This window comes from Lissotriton vulgaris, chromosome 6 (assembly GCF_964263255.1).
Source record: "Lissotriton vulgaris chromosome 6, aLisVul1.2, whole genome shotgun sequence".
In the NCBI taxonomy this organism is placed as follows: Eukaryota; Metazoa; Chordata; class Amphibia; order Caudata; family Salamandridae; genus Lissotriton; species Lissotriton vulgaris.
Window position 1 is genome coordinate 1,897,112,154 of NC_141694.1, and position 17,510 is coordinate 1,897,129,663.

The 17,510-nt window shown below is 41.4% G+C and overlaps 1 protein-coding gene across 1 annotated transcript in view; it reads left to right on the plus strand.

Moving 5' to 3' along the window:
* LOC147709822 (uncharacterized) overlaps positions 1-17,197 on the plus strand; it is a 62,371-nt gene extending 45,174 nt beyond the window's left edge. Inside the window, 3 exon segments of the mRNA XM_086928270.1 lie at positions 11,561-14,640; positions 14,642-14,879; positions 14,881-17,197. Of these exon segments, the coding sequence (XP_086784396.1) occupies positions 11,876-14,640; positions 14,642-14,879; positions 14,881-14,925 (3,048 nt within the window). The 5' untranslated portion in view covers positions 11,561-11,875 and the 3' untranslated portion in view covers positions 14,926-17,197.
* The last annotated feature ends 313 nt before the right edge of the window (positions 17,198-17,510 follow it).

Genomic DNA, 17,510 nt, shown 5'->3' on the forward strand with positions numbered 1-17,510 from the left:
TACCAAGCCAATTCTTATACTGGGAAGGAAACAAGCTTCCGGGGACCGGTTTCTGGCATTACAGCCGTCTTTGGCCCGGCTTGCTTGAATCCTGATGCACTGGGCCAGGGACAGACTGATTTGCATATAGCCAGGTTCTGAGCTGGGATGGGGCAGTGAGATAAATAACGGTGATGGATCAAGCCCTGATCTTTGGACTGGGTAAGAGTGGTCCGCTTAATTCAGACACTCTGTTCATCACCACCCCCTTTTCTGAATCGTTTTTGGCCACTATAGGTGTGGCAGGGTATACTCCGACATGAGTCCCTTTCTCACTGCTCCATCGGGATTCAAGCAAGCCGGGCCGAAGACGGCTGAAATGCCAGAAACCGGTCCCCGGTAGCTTGTCTCCTTTCTGGTGAAGAATTGGCTTGGTAGTTTAGTCTGCCCTGTTCCCATGATGCACTGGGCCAGGGACAGACTGATTTGCATATAGCCAGTTTCTGAGCTGGGATGGGGCAGTGAGATAAATAACGGTGATGGATCATGCCCTGATCTTTGGACTGGGTAAGAGTGGTCTGCTTAATTCAGACACTCTGTTCATCACCACCCCCTTTTCTGAAGAGCATATACCAGTAGGCCAGTATGAAAGGTTGGGTAAAGGGTACATTAATTCATCATGGAAATTACCTTATACACACATGTTATAGTGACAAAAACAAGAGTGTATTTCTTAGTGGTAATAATTTTAAAAGATCACTAAGCGGTATACTTCTGTGCCAAGGTATTAATTTGCATGGGGCCTGTGAGGGGACTACAAATAACCTTTCATGCCACCAGCACGGCACACCTGCAACACAAATAGAGCCATTCTTTAGACAACTTTCTAACAGGAGTTACGTTCTAATAATGGACCACAGCTGTTGTGGCATGGTGCCAGGGAAAGCATATCTCGTAACAGTTAGTTCCATGGTCACTTGCTGTATACAAGCATAGTATCCAAACGGCCCTCCTGATACAGAGGCGACGATTTGGCCGTCCTTGAATATCTCTTATATACGAATTGATACTTTAAGCAGAATGAAGTCTGTTATTTTGCAGACAAAAGTGCCTATAACGTCATCAAAAGAAACGTATGATCTTCAAGTTGCAAGGACAACAGCAGAGATACATACACTTTTATCAACTAATTGCCCCGTGCATTTCGTAGAAATGCTAAACCAAATCCTAAATATGTCTGATGCCAGTGGTATCGCACATGTATTTAGGACAATTTTTTCGGGACTGTTAACTGCCTTCGAAGCAGTCCTGGGCATCTTTCCCAATTTTGTCCATTTGGTCTTTGGTGGCCTACCACTGCTTTGGGACTCGTAGCAGGAATTTTATTTTTGACTCTTCTGCTGCGATATGGCAAGCCAAAACGCAGACATGATTCCAGCAACGATGGATGAAACGATCCTAGCTATACGCCATCGGGACCGCATAACTAAAGTCCTTGGATTAGCCCGGCTAAGAGATCTGAATATGACCTGGTTTCTTTCATTCAGACCTATATGGCAGAACTGCATCTTACCTGTGCTTCAATGTATGCTATGCGGAGAAGAATGCTTGTTGGACACCTGTCTTACACTACAATCAGCAGTACCAATGGATGTCGATACTTTGCTAAGTCCTGTAACGGCTCATGCATCGTGTTGTCCCCAGCGGTTACCAATCCTGATGAAGGCATTCGTTAAAACTTCACCACTACGATTAGGTGGGAGTGAAGCAAGAAATGAGAGCAACATCACCCAGGTACGACCTTCTGTGAGCATTGCTGATCCTGACATCGATGATAGCAATCATTCTCACGACTGCACCGTTGCAGCATTTTCAAACTTGGTCGAACTTTCATCTGAAGCTGTAGACTGTTTTTTGCACATCTGTCTGAAATTATGTTCTCCCCTAAACAAACCGGCACACAGCGTTCCCCAGAACTCTGAATTCGGCCGTCAGCTTTGATAAACAAGAGCTACTGAAAAACATTTGGAACTATTTTTTCCCCTGAAAACGAAAATATTTTTTTCCGAATCCCAAAATATTTACCTTTTTTCTGGCACATGTACTCTGCTTAAAGTAGAACTATTCATAAAGAACAGAGCTTCTATTTTAGTAGATCTAGAGACAAAATATTACCTCAAACTCTAGCACAAGCGCAAGCAATTGCATTTATATGTGATGAAATAGTCTCGACCTTCTCTTCTGTATTAAGAGACATTTCATGTGTAATTTTCGCAAATCGTTAAGTTAAATATATATGCATCCTTTTTTTTTTTACTGAATGATTACACTGCTTGATAAACGTACAGTACCAATAATCTTTCGTGTATTTCGCATACACCATTTCAAATGCAAAAAAAAAAAATGTATTTTGGGGTGGGTTGAAATACACATGCACATTTAAATATTTACTATTGCTTAGTTTTAAGTAATGATGGACATTAGATCGTGGAGTGGGTGATGTGTTTTATCTAGGAGCCTGAATCAATATTGCTATTTTATGCCCTTGTACGGCTTTAATCAATAATATCCCTATAATGGCATAAGAATCAGATCCATATTTCAGTAAATCGCCCTTGCAGTCCAAGGCACGGCAAAAGCTACTTCCTTGGATTCCTAGAAAGCACAGCAAGTTCTTTCGACACACCAAACCTCCAGCAACCTGGGAAATCCCCACTTGCTTTGTTTTGATTTGTAATAGAACTCCTGCACGCACTGTAAGAACGGCCAGTTCTTAGTGACATCTTTATTGACGTCTTATGTCCAAACCTTACGTCAAACTCGGCACCTTTCAGGTATAAATATACCAATGTTGCCTTAAGCGAACACACAGTGGTGGTTTTGGAGCAGAGCAGCTAATCTACTTGCCGAGAGCCCAGCTGATGCGAGAGCCCACGGACGCTGCCCCTCCTCTTTGACGCGATGAGAAAGACGCTGTCTTTTCTCCTGCCGAGAAAATCCAGCTCCGGCGTTTCCAGCCTACCCTTGCAGGTGACTGGGATATCGAGTCCAGAGAGAGATACCAGACCTCCTACAATCTATTCCCAAGGTACAGTGCTGACTAAACCCTTAGAGAGAATTCTTGTATCAGATTCTTGGCAAAACCTACTTAACTTAAACTTACTTACTTACTCCTTCCCACGTATTAGGCTTAGGTCAGGTACACCGGGGTAGGCGTATTTTAGAAGCGCCAGTTGAGCACGTTAGCCTTTGTATATATGTATGTATATATTTTATCCATTTTAAAGTGTCTTATGGCTAAGAAACCATATCAATGCTTTTACAGAATTATTTTATAATGCTCCTTTTACTGTACGTACTTTACTTTATATTAAGTATTGCAACTGTGGCAATTCATTTCTCTTGCATGAGAAGGAAGACTGCTCAATAAATAATACCTTTTATTGAAAACGCCCGTCTCTCTCTCTTCTCTTCACTCTAGTGAAACTAAGAACGCACATCTGACTGAGTGAAATAGCTGTCTATTGTTTTCACACAACTCTAGAGATTTACTCTTATTCTGAGGGAGCAAAGTTGTCATGTTTATGCGGTTGTCGGAAGCTGAATCCCTTCTTGTCTGAGCCAGGGAAGCCGATCCCTTCCTATTCATTCAAGAAAGTTTCCAGTGACCTCTGAGCTAGCTGGCGCAAACCTAAATTAAGTCTAACATAGTCAGTAGAGAGCTAGAAGACCTCAGTCCTACGTCTAAACTGCTGTTTATGTTATTCCAATGAGCAGAGCCTATAGGGAAAATAGGAACTACACTACAACGTGTCTCGGAGCCTTTTGGGATGCTTCTGAATGCTTTGATGCCACAGCACGCCGGTTACGGCTCCCGGCTCGCAGCTTGCGGCTCTGGCTCCCTCTACGACACCCGCTCTCGGTTGACAACAGCTCAACAGCGCCTCCTCAGCTTCCTCCGGCGCTAATAGGTTTATCCTAAGGGACAGTAAAGCACCCAGAGTGTGAAACTGTACACTGACTGAGGATGCTAAAGAGCGGGGTGTTATATTCTGACTGTGGCATTAGATTATCTTCCCTTCTTCTTTCTTACAGTCTTGAAGTAGTAATATTTCATCTGACAACTTCATTACCATTCTTCATCAATACCAGTCTTGTAGTACAATTGTTACTAATACTTTCAAAGACGCTCTGCTTGCAGTGTTCATTTGTGTTTAAAAATATATTAGACACAAGTAAGGAGGTTTGTTCCCATTATTACAAGCTTGTAAAAATGTACCAAAATTCAAGATACTGTGTAAAACAATATATTTGTAGTGATTGTTGCAAGACATCCATTAAAAGTTATCATGTAATACATTAATGCACAATAGCTGCGTCTAGGTATGTATATTTTTTACATATTTTCATAGGGTCCCAAAAATTGACCAGGTTGGAAAGCTGAGATTTGAATCCTGTTTTTTTAGTTATACATTGTGCTGTTAACCCCCTGGATATCTCCTACCCTGTCCCTTTACCACCAAAGAACAATGCATTATGTGCAATTAATACATTGGGCTCACTATGTTCAGTAAATAAGTGCATTGTATGTTAATTTAGTGTGACTTGATTATATGGGCTTAACAAGAACAAACATGGTTCTACACCTGCCCATTGTTTTCCTTTGGCTGCCTTTATTGTCTCACTCACTTATTTGATGGCTTTCCTTGTCGATCTTGTGTTTAGATCTCTCCTTCGTCTTCCCTATAAATGGGTAGGCCAGTTTACTCCTTGTTGCTCTTTCACTTGTGTGCTGGTGTCTCTCATATACTTCTTCCCCCAACTCATGCTCTGTTGCTCGCTCCTTATATGATTCCTAAACCCCATGCTCCTTGCTTTTGCACTTTTTTTGGCCTGATTCTCCTTTCCCCTGAACCCTCCGACTCTACCCACTCCTCCTGTACTTTCCCCCAGCATGCACTGTCCTTTTTATTATTGTCACTTTTGCACAAAAAATTATTTGTAGAGCCATGTGCGCTTCAACACCCCATCAGCGCTATTTAAATACAAACCTTTTATCCTCTTCTATCCCCCTCCACTATCCTTCAAAATCCAAATAACTGACTAACCTATCCACCACTTTAATTACTTTCATTTTTCACTATATTAATTCAACACTAATCCTACAAGGGACCAGAGTAGCGTGCTACTTGCCGTAAAAGACTTTGACCACTCGTCAGGGGTAGTAAGCGCAATATAAATGCAATTACAATACAATACAATGTGTCTATTGTCTTGGATCAGTACATACAAGAAATGGTGCCTGTGTAATTCCGTTTGTGCATGCACAAGCACTCATTCACGCATTAGTGGAATGATGCTTTCACTGGTCCACTAGTTTTGGTTCCATCATCAAACCTTTTTTAGGTTGAGCCTATAGCGGCATCGCGCATGCGCTACTTACTTTTCGAGGCATGCAGTAATGGAGTATGGAGTGGAAGCTCGGCCCACTCTCCGCCCATGTTTTTAATTGGCTTGTGTAATTTTCTTTCATAAATGATGCCATCTGATTGATTATGAGGTTTGTTAGTCCCTCATTATGGCCATGTTCTCACTCCTACATGGAGGAAGAGACAATGCTACATGGGGAAGAGAACAGGCATCAGTGACGCATAAGCGCTTACACAGTGACCAACATGCTACATACATTCATATAGTAATCACCTGTCACGCAAACAGTCTTTCGTATGTGCACTCTCTTCACTGAGTTAAGTCTTGCAGGGTAATTAGTACACACAATCACTGCCTCTAGGGGCTCTCACACTATCCTTGTGCTTTCAAAGTAGTAGTTTCTCATTACAAGTCATTACACACTGTAAAATAATAATATAACCATAACAGAAAGTAACAGGAAAGGCCCTCAGCCCTTAACAGGAGGCGTACACCTCAAACGACGATAACAGAAAAAGCAACAAAAGAGTATGCTAGATGTGCGTTCACTACACAGTAGGGAAGAGATTGTCCCAAAAAGAGAAAGGTCCAAAGGTCTCTGCTATTGCCAAACAGACTGCTTTGCTCTGTTTACATTTGTGATTACTGAAGCGTTAGTGCACACTTCAAAGCACACAACTTGTCTTTCTGAATACTGGTCAAAATACACTAGTTCCGATGCGGTTTGGAATTGGTTTCTGACCGACTCGAATCAGGAGAGTCCAACCGACCGAGTACAATGCATTTGGATCCTTCCAGATACAATTTGGTTGGACTCACATTGACTTCAATGGGAGCTTATGTTCCGACCAAATGCTTAGGCTCCCATTGAATAAAGGGGTGGCTGGGAAAACATCGGGCACCCTGTGGCGGACACCCCCTGGTGCCTGCCACACTATACATGGCTGGTAAGGGGGGACCCATTGGTACCCCCACAGACCCGATTTGGAAGGCTCAGAGTGCAGGGGGGCCTGCTACAGGCCCCCAAAGTCTGATTCCGACTTCTGATTTGAGTCAGACAGCACAATTCAGAAAGGCTGTCCAAATTCAGCATCTTAATCGGTCGGTCGGAAACGCTGCCCGTACAGACGTATGATTCTGCTCCGTACGGCTTGGTCATTCCGAATGGCATCCGGTTAGGATTGGGATCTTCCTTACGCCTAACATGCATCGTACTCGGTCGGTAGAGAACCTTTCCGATTCGGTCGGAAAGACACATTCCCAATCCGAATCTGACGGAGCAAATGCTGTTAGGAGACCTTCCAAACCACAATGGAATTTGCTCCACTGACTCTATGAGCACAAAGTTCAAACACACAACAAGTCTATGTGAGCACACTTAGCTGTTGACCAGAGAGAGGCCTTATACTGCAATCTGTTCTGGCTGCTGCAGGAGGCTGCAAGGAGTGAAGCGTGTGGGCGTTTCCAGGAAAAGGAGCTGATCAGCACCAGACTCTGCATGAAGGAAGCTGAGGGATTCCCTTGAGAGCATTGCTAGGAGTCAGCTGTTTGACAAGGAAGGAACCAAAACAAAGCCAAGTACCACTAGCTTGTCAGAGGGGCCGTTGGGCAGCAGTGGACAACAGTCTGCCACACTCACAGGTGGGGGTTGCCGAGCAACAGGAGGAAGGAGCCAGCAGGAAATGTGCAGGAGGTTACCTTTCAACAAACAAGCAGTAGTGACAACACCTCAGTAGCCAAAACAAGCATTGGCGATGCTAAAACAATATATCTGGCAAACAAGCATTGGCAATGCTTACAATATGTATGGCACTCATTGACTTCCTGTATCTATTTCCCACACTTTGAAACCAAGACTACCATAGGAGTTGACAGATTGCAGAGGAATGAGATAATGCAGATTCCCAACAACATGTATCATCATAAGGTGCTTAAAGTACATTTTCCCAATATCTTTATATAATGAATGAGTCGCGTCCCTGCGGCCTAGAGCCTTCAAGCTTAAATATGTAGTATGGAATTTTGAATCTAGATTTTGGGAGAAAATTCTACTGAAACAGGGATATTTCTCCTTATTCATTATATCATTCCCTGATTTACAGCAATACATATTTGTTTACTTACTTACGCCCGATAATCTGATGTTACTTTTCTGAACATTCATCTTAACGTAATGTTTCAAAGTATATTTATATAAAACACTTAGATTTCTTTGGAGTGAGATCGAATAAGATTAAGTCATTGGGATACAAAAAAGAATAACACTTAACATTTTCCAATTTGTTGGGAAATTGTTAAACTAAATCGATTAGGTGAATCACATATATAAAAGGAAAAAGTAAGGGGGTTAAAATATATCCTTGGCCTGGAGCCTTGCTTCATAATCAGTTATAATTACATCGGACACTGCTTAAACATTAGAGCCGTGTTTGTAAACATAATTAGATGATGGGGATTCCGTCATACCCCTTTTAGTCCTTAATCACCAAGTATTTGTGGTCTGACAATAAGCACTCAAATGAATGTCTCGTAGTTAATTATATGCACTGGAATCACTGTACTGACCAATGTCTCCAATAACTCTGAAAACTCTGTTAGAAATGAGGAAATCCTATTCTCTCCTGTGAAGCCAGAACATTAATAGAACAACGTAGCTGGTAGCTGCTCAATAGCGCCTGATCCAAAATGACCTTCAGATTAATAATTACACATTGTATCGCACGGTCTACAAAGCGCCCAACTAAGTAGTGGTAGTGTTAGAAATGGGATCTCTGGTTGGCTAAGGCTTGCGCCAAAGCCAGGCAGAGACCACCACTCTAGTGAGGGCTTGGAAGTTACACACCAAAGATAACCCCTGCTCACCCCCTTCGTAGCTTGGCACAAGCAGTCCGGCTTATGCCGGAGGCTATGTGTAAAGCATTTGCGCACGCACACAACAGCAACAACATTGCAGGCACACCACAAAAGGAACTCCACACACAGTTATATCAAAGATAGCCTTTGTATTCTCAAAACACATTAGAATAGTAAACACATAATGTACACTGTGCCAACTGGCTCTGGGCAATATTTACTAGGGGTTATGTACACCTAACAGGGCCACATGGACCACTGTCAAAACCATCACAAAGTGAACTTAGTTAAAGAAAACTAGATCATAAATGTACAACCAGTAAACACTGGTGATCACTGTACTTAGCATCAGTCTGTGACATAAACTACATTATGCACAGTATCACACAAGGCTAAATGCATTACACCCTAACCTCCTAAGTATAACTTACATTAGGGGCGTAAATTACAGAGTGAAACATAATCTCACTAGCATTAACCATGATATACAAAACAACGTCATAATCATAAACCATATTTAACCCCTTGGCTGCTGGCCCATTTCCGCCGCTGTGCGATAAACAAATGAACAGGGGCGGGCCATGACGAACCCCAGCCGTCATCAGCACACGAGCACCGTAGTGCATGACGGCTGGGGTTCGTCATCAGCATGCAAGGGGTTAAAGGTATCAAACAGGGTGCCTAAAACATACTAAACGCATTACATTTCCTAGCACCTCATCACATTAGCACATGAATCACATTAGGGCCTGGTACCCTATAAATGTAACCATACACCTGGCCAACTGGCCATCTCAAACAGGGGGGCTCAAATCCCTATGTCCACAAAGTCAGGGCTGCTGTCTAGGCAGCGAAGGTCAAGTTTGCGCCACTGCGCAAACCTAAATGTAGCAGCTGCCCACTACTTGCTTGGCAGCTGTGAATCTCACATGAGGGCCTAAACGGAGCAGCTGGCACTAAGAGATGCACAGCTGTAAATAATCAAATGAGGCATGGTCTCTCACTGGCCCTTGAAATAACTTCTCAACGTTGGAGCCATCTGGCTCTGGAAAGAAGCATGTCCCCAAGCACTGGGGAAAGGACACAGGCCCCTCTGGCCCTGTAAACAATTATGTGTCCCCTTAGTTGGAGCCATCTGGGCTCTAAAACAAATTCTGCGGGGTGGTGGAGCTACCTGGCTCTGAAAATAAATCTGCCCCCATGGAGCACATTGGCTCCGGAAATATTCCTGCCCATCACTAGGGCCACGCGAGCTCTAAAACCAAAAGATACCCCGCTGTCTGAGCGTCCCGCAACTGGGAGCCCGCTCACCAAATGGGCACCGTGTGTGCCTATCTCTGGCCTTCCCCATGCACTTTACACTGGGCCACAGTGCTAAAGGGCACAGAGGCCACAAACTACTAGTATCAGGTCATATTAAAAGGCAAAAAGTTCAGGGGTGAACCTGCCAAAAGGGCCAAGTCCAACAGGTAGTCACCACACTGGTAAAAAGAACATCTCTCCAAACACCCAGTCAGGTAACAAGAGCACTGCACAAGATTCCCCTCATTCCCAGAGCTGCTAACACAAAAACAAATTGAAGGTGGTGCAAGCACCCTTACAGTACTGGGAAACAATACTCAACTAATTTTGGCAGCACATCAAGGAACATCTTAGCAAGAATAATCTGCACTGCCTCGATGTCTTACTTATTGCTCCTTTAACCCACGAAGAGGTTCCTCTTCCATGATCAAGATGAATCGCGAATCGTGGGAAATGTAGTGTTCATTCCCATGTGTCCCTCCCCTCTTCTGCAATCCATGCGTTGCTCGGTTTTAGAAACAGTGAAACCACCCCTGTGAGGTTACCTGGCTGTTCCGATGTCTTTTCCAGCACAATCGCCACGCTGTGGCTATGTGTCCTAGCTGTGTGTTTAAAAGAAAAAAGTCCCTGAGCTTCAGGATATCCCTTACGTCGTCATACAGCCGGCCTGAACTGATTAAGTAAGGCGGTATCCGACCCAAAGAATAACCATGCGGTCTAGTTACAACTATATTTCTTCACTAAATAATAGCTAAACGTCAGTTTTAGGAACTCTGTGTAAAATAAAACTATGCAGCAATACAAACAATTATACATAAGTAGTTAAAATCATCAGTTTATTTAAAAAAAAAATTCACAGTACATAATTCCAACATTTCATAATCATACAACAAAATACAATAAAACCAAAAGTCGACGCGCCGTTTCGGTGTCTTGTGTGGATAGGTACACCTTCTTCAGGACGTTTTTTATTAAAATCACTCAAGGTTTGAGGAATTCTAGGTAATAAGATATACCTTTACGATACAGCTTCTTATTCTTTTTGCAGCGTATTCTCTGGCAAGTGGATTTTTAAAAAAAATTGTCCACCTGGATCCAAGTTTTTACATTAACTGGATAATTAGCTGTACCAGGGGTGACTACCGTGTGGGTAATGAAATCCCGTACAAATTCGCTTTTAATAAAAAGCTGAATGTAGTCCCATCATGGAGTCAGTTAAAGGAGGAGTCATGTGACTATTGTACTCGTAAAAGGTGAAAGCGTCTTGATGCTTGCTTCCATATGTCGTTTTGTATTCTGTCCGAATTTCAGTTTTATAAGCTTATTTAAAAGCAGCGGCCTTCCTGTCACCGGGTCCTGGTACAGCTTTGACATCGAAAAGCTGGACCAGGACCCGGTGACAGGGAGGCCGCTGTTTTTAAATAAGCTTATAAAACTGAAATTCGGACAGAATACAAAACGTGTGGATTTAGAGTATCCTACCAGCTATTCAAAACATCCCTGAGCTCCTCCCTCTCAGAGAGGGGTTGTAGCCCCCAGAGGAACTAGGTTTTTCCTCTGGGAGGAGAATTCCATATGATGAAGTATGTCACCTCTGGTGAGGGAGGGATTTCGTCCTGAAAAGGGAAGTGCACACAGTTAGTTCTGTGGCACATAGTCATTGGTTCTGTTTTATTTATGTTTTTGTTCACAAACTATCTAGCAGTGGTTCACCACACTCTCTGATTTTTGTAATAGACCCAAGGAGTTCACACTGTTTAGTGATTAAGTGTTGGGGATTAAATCCTGTGTGGTCTTAAAAATTTCCCGAGGACCCTGCGGCTTTGAACCGTTTTAGTAGCGCCAGGATACCCTCTGGGTGACAGTCTGCGCTCTACAAGTATGCGTTACATTACATTACATTACATATATTGTTTGATATTAAACTTGATAATCAAGGATTGTTTTGGTGGTACATTTGATGACTGGTGTATATTTTTAAATCTTTTTCTTATAGGTGAAACAAATGCAATAATGATCGAAAAAGGTGAAGGCAGTAAACGTTACTTGTTTAGGAAGTGATGGAAAAACAGTATGGCTCGAGATCACTTCCTTTAAAGGCTAATGCCGTGCCAAAGTCTTTTTCTACAGCTGAAAACCCGTACTGTCCAGTGGGGTCTGCACTTGGTACTTAGGTATCAGCTGATATACATAAAAGACATAACACACTGAACAAACTGAAGCAAGTCGAATGAGATGCTCATTACGAAAGAAGAACTAAACAAGTATAGGAAAGAAAACAAATAAGAGAAACTGTGTGAATATGTAGAAGATGACAACACAATGTGGCACAACATATAGAACAAATGGAGAGCTAGAACTACATCAGAAAATCCACACAGGGGAGAAACCATTTCAATGTGCACAATGTGGCAAAGCATTTATAACTAATGGAGGGCTAACACAACATCAGAAAATCCACACTGGGGAGAAACCGTATGAATGTACAGAATGCAACAAAGCATTTATAAGAAATGGAGAGCTAAAACGACATCAGAAAATACACACTGGGGAAACACCATATCGATGTGCACAGTGTGGCAAGGCATTTATAACTAATGGAAAGCTAAAACTACATCAGAAAATCCACACTGGGGAGAAATCTTATCAATGTACAGAGTGTGGAAAAACATTTAGAACAAATGGAGAGCTAAAACTACATCAGAAAATCCACAGAGGGGAGAAACCATATCAATGTGCACAATGTGGCAAAGCATTTATAACTAATGGAGAGCTAACACAACATCAGAAAATCCACACTGCGGGGAAACCTTATGAATGTACAGAATGCAACAAAGCATTTAAAAGAAATCGAGAGCTAAAACGACATCAGAAAATCCACACTGGGGAGAAACCATATCAATGTGCACAGTGTGGACAGGCATTTATAAGAAATGAAGAGCTAAAACGGCATAAAAAAATACATACTGGGGAGAAACCATATCAATGTACAGAGTGTGGCAAAGCATTTATAACCAATGGAGAACAGAATCAACATCAGAAAATCCATGCTGGGGAGAAACCATATCAATGTACTGAGTGTGACAAAGCATTTATAAGAAAGTGGCAGCTAAATCAACATCTGAAAATCCACACGCGGGAGAAACCGTATGAATGTACAGAATGCAACAAAGCATTTATAAGGAATCTAGAGCTAAAACGACATCAGAAAATCCACACTGGGGAGAAACCATATCAATGTGCACAGTGTGGCAAAGCATTCATAACTAATCCTGAGCTAACACAACATCAGAAAGTCCATACTGGGGAGAAACCATATCAATGTACAGAGTGTGACAAAGCATTCATAACAAATGGAGAGCTAAAACGACATACAAAAATCCATACTGGGGAGAAACCATATCAATGTGCACAGTGTGGCAAAGCATTCATAACTAATCCTGAGCTAACACAACATCAGAAAATCCATACTGGGGAGAAACCATATCAATGTACAGAGTGTGACAAAGCATTCATAACAAATGGAGGGCTAAAACGACATACAATAATCCATACTGGGGAGAAAGCATATCAATGTTCACAGTGTGGCAAAGCGTTCATAAGAAATGGAGAGCTAAAACGACATACAAAAATCCATACTGGGGAGAAAGCATATCAATGTTCACAGTGTGGCAAAGCGTTCATAAGAAATGGAGAGCTAAAACGACATAAAAAAATCCATACTGAGGAGAAACCATATCAATGTCCAGAGTGTGGCAAAGCATTTATAACCAATGGAGAACTGAAGCAACATCAGAAAATCCATGCTGGGGAGAAACCATATCAATGTACAGAGTGTGACAAAGCATTTATAAGAAAGTGGCAGCTAAATCAACATCAGAAAATCCACACTCGGGAGAAACCGTATGAATGTACAGAATGCAACAAAGCATTTATAAGAAATCTAGAGCTAAAACGACATCAGAAAATCCACACTGGGGAGAAACCATATCCATGTGCACAGTGTGGCAAAGCATTCATAACTAATCCTGAGCTAACACAACATCAGAAAATCCATACTGGGGAGAAATCATATCAATGTACAGAGTGTGACAAAGCATTCATAACAAATGGAAAGCTAAAACGACATACAAAAATCCATACTGGGGAGAAAGAATATCAATGTGCACAGTGTGGCAAAGCATTCATAACTAATCCTGAGCTAACACAACATCAGAAAATCCATACTGGGGAGAAACCATATCAATGTACAGAGTGTGACAAAGCATTCACAACAAACGGAGAGCTAAAACGACATACAAAAATCCATACTGGGGAGAAACCACATCAATGTTCACAGTGTGGCAAAGCATTCATAAGAAATGGAGAGCTAAAACGACATAAAAAAATCCATACTGAGGAGAAACCATATCAATGTACAGAGTGTGGCAAAGCATTTATAACCAATGGAGAACAGAAGCAACATCAGAAAATCCATGCTGGGGAGAAACCATATCAATGTACAGAGTGTGACAAAGCATTTATAAGAAAGTGGCAGCTAAATCAACATCAGAAAATCCACACTCGGGAGAAACCGTATGAATGTACAGAATGCAACAAAGCATTTATAAGAAATCTAGAACTAAAACGACATCAGAAAATCCACACTGGGGAGAAACCATATCAATGTGCACAGTGTGGCAAAGCATTCATAACTAATCCTGAGCTAACACAACATCAGAAAATCCATACTGGGGAGAATCCATATCAATGTACAGAGTGTGACAAAGCATTCATAACAAATGGAGGGCTAAAACGACATACAATAATCCATACTGGGGAGAAAGCATATCAATGTTCACAGTGTGGCAAAGCGTTCATAAGAAATGGAGAGCTAAAACGACATCAGAAAATCCACACTGGGGAGAAACCGTATGAATGTACAGAGTGTGACAAAGCATTTATAAGAAAGTGGCAGCTAAATCAACATCAGAAAATCCACACTGGGGAGAAACCGTATGAATGTACAGAATGCAACAAAGCATTTATAAGAAATCAAGAGCTAAAACGACATCAGAAAATCCACACTGGGGAGAAATCATCAATGTGCACAGTGTGGCAAGGCATTTATAACTAATGGAGAGCTAAAACTACATCAGAAAATCCACACTAGGGAGAAACCATATCAATGTACAGAGTGTGACAAAGCATTCATAACAAATGGAGAGCTAAAACATCAGACAATCCACACTGGTGAGAAACCATATCAATGTACATTGTGTGACAAAGCATTCATAATAAAGTGGCAGCTAAAACAACATCAGAACATCCACACTCTGGAGAAACCATATCAATGTACATAGTGTGACACAGCATTCATAATAAAGTGGCAGCTAAAACAACATCAGAAAATCCACACTGGGGAGAAACCATATCAATGTGCAGTGTGGCAAAGCATTCATAACTAATCGTGAGCTAACACAACATCAGAAAATCCACACTGGGGAGAAACCATATCAATGTACATAGTGTGACAAAGCATTCATAATAAAGTGGGAGCTAAAACAACATCAGAAAATCCATACTGGGGAGAAACCATATCAATGTACCGAGAGTGACAAAGCATTCATAAGAAATGGAGAGCTAAACCGACATAAAAAATCCATATTGGGGAAAAACCATATCAATGTACAGAGTGTGGGAAAGCATTTATAACCAATGGAGAACAGAAGCAACATCAGAAAATCCATGCTGGGGAGAAACCGTATAAATGTACAGAATGCAACAAAGCATTTATAGGAAATCAAGAGCTAAAACGACATCAGAAATCCACACTAGGGAGAAATCATTTTAATGTACAGAGTGTGACAAAGCATTCATAAGAAAGTGGCAGCTAAATCAACATCAGAAATTCCATACTGGGGAGAAACCATATCAATGTGCAGAGTGTGGCAAAGCATTAAGTACAAATGGAGTGTTAAAACAACATAAAGGCGACATTGGAGAGAAACAATATCAATGTACAGAGTGAGACAAAGCATTGTTAATAAATGGAGATCTGAAGCGACATCAGAAAAACTATTTGGGAGAAAAAAACAACATCCGAAAGTCCACACTAGAGAGAAACCATATCAATGTACAGAATGTGACATGGGATTTTTTAGAAAGCAAAATTTTATTTAACATCGGAAAGATCACACAGGCGAGAATCCATATCAATACATTGACTTTCACAAAACATTCATGACAAATGGCGATCTAAAATGACATTAGAAAATCCACATGGAGAGAAATGCTATGTACATACACAATGTATTAGAGTCTTAAATAGGAAGAATAAGCTAATACAGCATCAACAAATTCACACTAGGTAGTAACCATGGTAATGCACAGAATGCAACAAGGGATTTGCTACAAAACAAAATGTAATATGACTTTTACTATCACACTGAAGAGAAACTATATAAATGTATTGAACGTGAGAGTGCATTCATAAGAAATGGAGAGCCAACACAATATGAAACGTCCCCACTTAAGACTACACTGAATTGACAAGGCATTTATTAGCAAGGGAGATTTAAAACAACATCAGAAAGTCTCTTCTGGGAAAATCTGTATGAATGAACAAAATGCAACAGTGTTTCTTTATTTATTTTATTTCTTTCGATTTGTATAGCGCTATATAACCCAGGGGTCTCTAAGCGCTTAAAGTGTTCTTAATGAAGTAACCGTATGAATGTAAAGAAAATGACAAGGCATTTATTAGAAGAACACGGGCAATATAACATCAGATGTTCCACATAGAGGTAAAACCATATGCATGCACTTACCACTTACTGAGACAAGGCATTGTTTAAAAAACCCACACTTGCTCACAGTGTTATGTTTCATACAGATACCCCAATATAGGCTCAGGTAATAACCGAACCTTTTACCTATATCTCCCCTGCCATTACACTACATAACGGTTCTTGGTAGTGACATTATACCTAGTTACGGTACTGCATACAGGACGTGTTTTTTTTTCGGAAAAACTAGCCTCATCCATTATGCATGAGGATTCTTTGAATCTCAGCAAGACTACCATCTCCTGCATAATAACTATGTATAAAGAGTTATTCCTTCCGTCATCCTAGTCCGACATGACACAGCAAGGTAGATCCCCTGAGGGTACCACTTTGGGCATATAAACACCATATCTTTCCTGAGGCACGTGGAGGCGAAGAAGGACTTTCATACTGACACACTGACGCGAGACGTTGAGGTTCCTGGAGGCAGACACTCCAGATCGCAGTGGTGTAACATCCCTCGCAGTATGTCCATCTTCAGACCAAGACAGGGTCCCACAGTCTCTCATTTCAGGTATTGGGGTTGGCTTTATCCTAGGGGGATTCTTGGCTCTATACCTACATACAAGTTAGGTACACATAGGTACATCAAGATAGTGTTGAATTGTAGGAGTAGGCATTTATTACTGTCATGTATTTTATATTCTGGTCTATATTCATTGTTCTAGCACTATGGTAGGAATCTACCATCCTTTCACTCTATTGGTGCTTATAATCATTTAGATCTGTTTGTCTTATGGTTGTTTCAGCACACCTATTCTACAGCAGAATGACGCTGGTTCAATAAATGTTTTTTGAAAAAGGTCCCCACCGTTTATTCTGTGTAGTACTCTGAAACAAAAGTGAGCACGACTAACTGAGCGAAAAGTACTGCACTGTTTCCACAATCCCTGATGGGACAGAGTTGTTATGTTCAATTGTTGCTAAAAACTATTCTCTCTTTGGTAAGAAGGTTTTATAGTGGCACTATGAGCTAGCTGGTATACAGGTTAACATACCCGGTGGGGGTGTCTGGAATTAGTCAGGACACCAATCCCGCTCGTTCTGGTTTATAGGAACTACACAACAACAGCTATAGGGGGATGAAGTAACTGAGCACAATGTGAAACAAAGGAACAA